The sequence below is a fragment of the Penaeus monodon genome, chromosome 10, assembly GCF_015228065.2.
Source record: "Penaeus monodon isolate SGIC_2016 chromosome 10, NSTDA_Pmon_1, whole genome shotgun sequence".
NCBI lineage: Eukaryota > Metazoa > Arthropoda > Malacostraca > Decapoda > Penaeidae > Penaeus > Penaeus monodon.
Genome location: NC_051395.1, coordinates 42,009,674 through 42,014,673, shown reverse-complemented (window position 1 = coordinate 42,014,673; position 5,000 = coordinate 42,009,674). Strand labels below are relative to the sequence as shown.

The window sequence follows — 5,000 nt, the reverse complement described above, 5'->3', positions numbered from 1 at the left end:
TTTCTTGTTAAGTTTCTCTCCAAGCTGAAGAACTTGATCCTCTAGTAACTGTCTTTCTGCCACAGCATTCTGTAGAGCTAGCTGTGCCTCTCCCAACTTCTGCTCTGTCTCATGTAATGTCTGTGGAAGATCTTGCAGCAGCTTAAATTTGTCCCCTGCCTGCAAATCTTTTATCTGTCAAAGGCATCAAAATTACAGTATATGAGAAATGAGAAAAGATTGGAAAACATACTAACAAACAGATTTTTTTGCTAACTGATTAACCTGATTCTGGAACCAGGGAGTATCACTCTTTTAGCCAGGTCTATGTGATTTCTTCTGAGGAACTAGTTAAGTATCATTTGCTAAATATTAATGTTGGCCTATATAAAACTTAGCTTGAGGATAGTTAACAGTAATGTAGCCAAAAATATAAAAAAGTCACTGAAGCAGCTCAGGGACCATGGCTAAGTCTGCACCAGGAAACCTTGGCTTGGATGAGAGACTGCCTGTACAATCATGCACACCAATTCGTGTTGTGTGTATTAGCCTTCATGTGTCTGTGTTCTGTAGTAAACATGTGTGGGTCTAAAGGATATAGGAATGCTATATGCTATATGAAACATACAAATCTTTGTAAGTGAAAAAATGAACTAACCTGACTTTCAAGCTGGGAACATCTATGAGTCGGTTTTATATTCTGACTCTCTAGCTTCTTTGAATTGCTTCTGCTGAGATTCCAGTTTCTTCTGCCTTGATTTCATTTTCTTCTGGAGTTCTTCATATTCCTTCATCAGTCCAGGGATTTCTCTCTTGCTGGGGTTGCTGTTGCTGATGTTGGAAGCCGTCTCTCCATTCCTGTAAGCAGGAGGTGATGGCTTCTCTGATCACAGACAGTGTGCTATCTGCCCCTTCACCACCAAGGTTCACTTTTTCCATTCTCTCAACCAGAGAGTTTAGTGTGTCAACATATTTTTGCGTTTCTGTCAATTGGTCATGTGCAGCACATGACGGACACCCTTTCCTTGCTTCTCTCTCTAAGTTCTTCATCTTGTTGAGGCTTCTGTCTCCTGTCTCCTATTATGTCATCTGAGGTCTGGAGTTTCATCACTTTCAGATTTTTTCTCAGAACCTGAAGACTTCATTGCTGATACCTTGTGACTGCCTTTACCTTTAGAGGTTTCAGACCACTTGAGATTATTAGCATCAGATCCTTCATAATGACAAGGCCTAGCACCTTTCTCAGGCACTGCCTCTCCTCCATCAGTGTCTGAAACTTCCCTTTCTTCTGTTCTTTGAATTCCTTGACTCCTGCCTTGTCTATCTACAGCTGCTTCATCCTCTTTATCATATCTTACTCCTGAATGTTCTACTCCTTCAAGACTTTTACTTCTGTCCTTCTGATTACTTTTATGACCATCTGAAATCAGCCTATCTCTCTTGAGTTTGAGAACTTCATCTTCAAGTTCATCTAGTGCGCCTGGCATGTGCTTCCTCTGACTGAATCATGTTTTCCCGCATTTCCTCAAATTTATCCTTATAGCCCTGAACCACCTGTTCATACATCTCACGTGTCTCTGCCAGTCGCCTCATCCACTCCTCTTCCACAGCTGCTGTTATGGGTCTCTCATCTGACTGCTTGATATTTGTGCTGTATACATCCCGCAGAGTCTTGTGCATGGTGATGTTCTCTTCCTTGAGTGCCTCCATAGCTTGCAAGCGTTGTTCGTATTCAACTATATGCCCATCCTTTCTTGCAACCTGCAATGTATGATAAAGATTAAGGAGCACTCCTTTACACATTAGCTTACTGATACTGAAAGTGCACATACACATGCACTGTCCACTTAATTTTGTTTTCAACCTTTGTTTATATACTGACAGATCAAGAAGCACTTACCCACCATAGAGTGTATTACAAAGCTTACCCGACTATACCAACATACTACATTCCTTGAATTTTCATGAAAGAAGTTTTTATTCTTATTACTGTTTCATAATTATTAATGTGATAATTATTTTATGATAATGATGATGATAATAATAATAATAACAATAATAATAATAATAATATTAGCAATAATATTACAAATGTAATAGTAAATGTAATAATAATAATAATAATAATAATAATAATAATGATAATAATAATGAAAATAGCATTAATGATAATAATAATAATAATAATAATAATAATAAATATCCATAACATTAATAATAAGAATATTCAAAATAATTACAACAATGACAAATATAATAATGATGGTGATGGTGATGAATAGTAACAATAATAATAAAAAAAAAAAAAAAATAATAATAATAACACAATACTACAACAACTATTACTATTACTGATTATAATAATGATAACAAGAACAACAACAATAATAATAATAATAATAATAATAACAATGATAACTATAATACTCATAATTGTCATAATAATAACAATACTTATAACAGTGATAATACTAATGCTTTTGAAGACCACAAAAGACAGAAAGAGGTGGAAATCCATGATCGCCAATGTCCTTGTGGGACAGGGCACTTGAGAGAGAGAGAGAATACTAATGCTATTACTAATAATGATAATAATAATGACAAGAAAATAAATACTACTACTACTACTACTATCACTACTACTACTACTACTACTTTTAGTAGTTGCATTAGTAGTAACTAATGCAACTACTACTACTGCTTCTACTGCTGCTATAACTACTACTACTACTGCTACTACTTCTATGTCTACTACTACTACTACTTATACTACTATTACTACTAATAATAATAATGATGTCTTTCAAATAAAAACATTTTTCCCCCAAAAAATCAAGGAATGGCATAAATAGGTGAGATCACTTATGCCAAGAAACTGATTCCATGTTGGCTAGGCACATGTGAAGCCATCTTTGTGTAAGCAAAATTAATAAAGCAAAACAGGAATGGGCACTGCATGTGCCTTGTATCAATGTTACTAATGTTTACAGTATCAGGGCTGAGATCAATCAAGAATTCAATCAATGAATTTTAGCTAAACAATTTAATGTGCAACTCATGTATTAAAAAAAAAATGTATCAAATATTTACATGTTTAGTACCTGTCAGTGTGTCAAACTAAGATGATATAGGTAAATCAGACATGTTCATTACTATACTTGAAATTAATTAAAGATTTCTTAATTAAAATTAAACTTATTTGTACTTGATAGGAAAAAAAAAACAGATTTTATCTTAGAATTTAAATAATGAAAAGGATGTAAGATAAAAGGAGATGACGATAAAAGGAAAGAGGAAACAATGGAGGTCAAAAATGAAGGGAGTAAAGAGGAAGGTGAAAGGAGATGAGATGCAGGCACCAGAAATAAGATGCAACTAGTACAAAGTGTAGAAAATAATAGAAAGCGTTATAAAGATAAAAAAGAAAAAGCATCAAGAGGGGAGGCAGGAAAAGAGAAAGAAAGAACAACATGGTGCTTCTCACTTCTTCTCGTAGTGCCTCTAGCTCGTGATGGAGTCGCGCCACTATATGGGGTCCAAATTGGGCATCTTCATGATCTGAGTCTCTCAACATTCCTTCCCCCTCACCTGATAACCCAGTCAGACTTTTCAACTTCTGGTTCTCTGCTTCTACCTATTAAACAAAAACACGACAGGTGATTAACAAGTAAATTTGATTTCAGATTTGTAGTTACAAGATAACCACTGATACATGGATAAGGTAATATGTTTCATGAATCAAATAATTACTGTAGACCAAGGTCTAGTTTTCTTGGCAACATCTACTTAATCAACTAATAAGAAATAGAAATTAGATATGAATTGAACCATGAATGGTGTAGAAGGAAAATACTGGTATCATATGAATAGGTCAACCCAATAACAGTTAGAAATATTTGGGTGAAGTTAGGAAGGATGGACAGTGGGGTACATGTCACTCTATACCTGGGTGATCATTTGGCTGACAGGAGCATTCACAATATCTCATCCCAGCAATCTGGACTTCGTTTCATAAATGTATTGAGACATCACCCATTGGCTATGATCATTTTCCAATGACATGTCACCCTTTCCAATAAGTTAATGGTCTGCAAATATAATATTCTGAGTTACACCACCTTCAGCACATACTGAAGCAAATCTTCATACTTCTTCTTCAGTGAAAGAATGAGAAACTCGTCTCTGCTTCCCAACTCTCTTTCTGCCCCTAAGCTCTCATGACTTGCTCTTGGCACCTTCTCTTGTCTCTTCAAGCGACGATGCAGTTGGTGAATCTGGAAGCAAGAATTGCTGATCAGTTATTCAATCATTCACTAATAAGAATACTTTTCTGAATATTACTGCTACTGCTTCTACTACTACTACTAAGAAAAAGCATTTTCTTTCTTGTAGCTTCTGACATCAAATGACACATTCTTACAAGCAAAATCAGCAAATCACAAGAGATTATCTCCACGCAAGCTACAATATATCAGTTTACAGATATAAGCTAAAGTGATAACCTCACAAAGATATATAGAAACTGAGATCTACAATTAAATAAAAGCATTTCTATTTTCTCTGTCTTGTAAAATTGTAGATTACACCAATATTAATCAATAAAATGAATAAGAAGAACAAACCACCAAAGACCTGTATGTCCCCCTACCCTTAAAGAAAAAGAAACAAGGAAAAAACAAAAACAAAACAAAGAATAAAACACAAACCTTTTTCTTCAGTTTTTTGTTTTCCTCCTCCAAGGCTGAACTGCTCTTTGCCATCCTGCGGAGGTTCTGCAGCTCTTGTCGCAGAGCCTCTTCCTCCTGCTGGGCTTCAGACATACTTCTGTTGAGGGACTCAAGCATTTCTGCTTGACTCTCTGTGGTGGGCCTTTGCCCTTTCTCGACACTGGGACCCTGTGAGGAGAAGGGCGAGGCAAAACTTTGTAAAAAAGTAATAATTTTTGTTATGAATCCTTAAGAATGTATCCAAAATTTGATTTCATATAATGAAATTTGCAAAACATAGTTTATATATTGTTA

General features: G+C 35.3%; 1 protein-coding gene across 1 annotated transcript in view; it reads right to left on the bottom strand.

Moving 5' to 3' along the window:
• Positions 1 to 5,000, bottom strand: part of LOC119577639 (flagellar attachment zone protein 1-like) — a 13,375-nt gene that overhangs the window by 1,373 nt on the left and 7,002 nt on the right. The window contains 10 exon segments of the mRNA XM_037925205.1: positions 1 to 174; positions 638 to 691; positions 693 to 792; positions 794 to 996; positions 998 to 1,072; positions 1,074 to 1,448; positions 1,450 to 1,740; positions 3,464 to 3,613; positions 4,098 to 4,253; positions 4,686 to 4,874. The exon segment at positions 1 to 174 is cut by the window's left edge and continues 1,373 nt beyond it. Coding sequence (XP_037781133.1) covers positions 1 to 174; positions 638 to 691; positions 693 to 792; positions 794 to 996; positions 998 to 1,072; positions 1,074 to 1,448; positions 1,450 to 1,740; positions 3,464 to 3,613; positions 4,098 to 4,253; positions 4,686 to 4,874 — 1,767 coding nt within the window.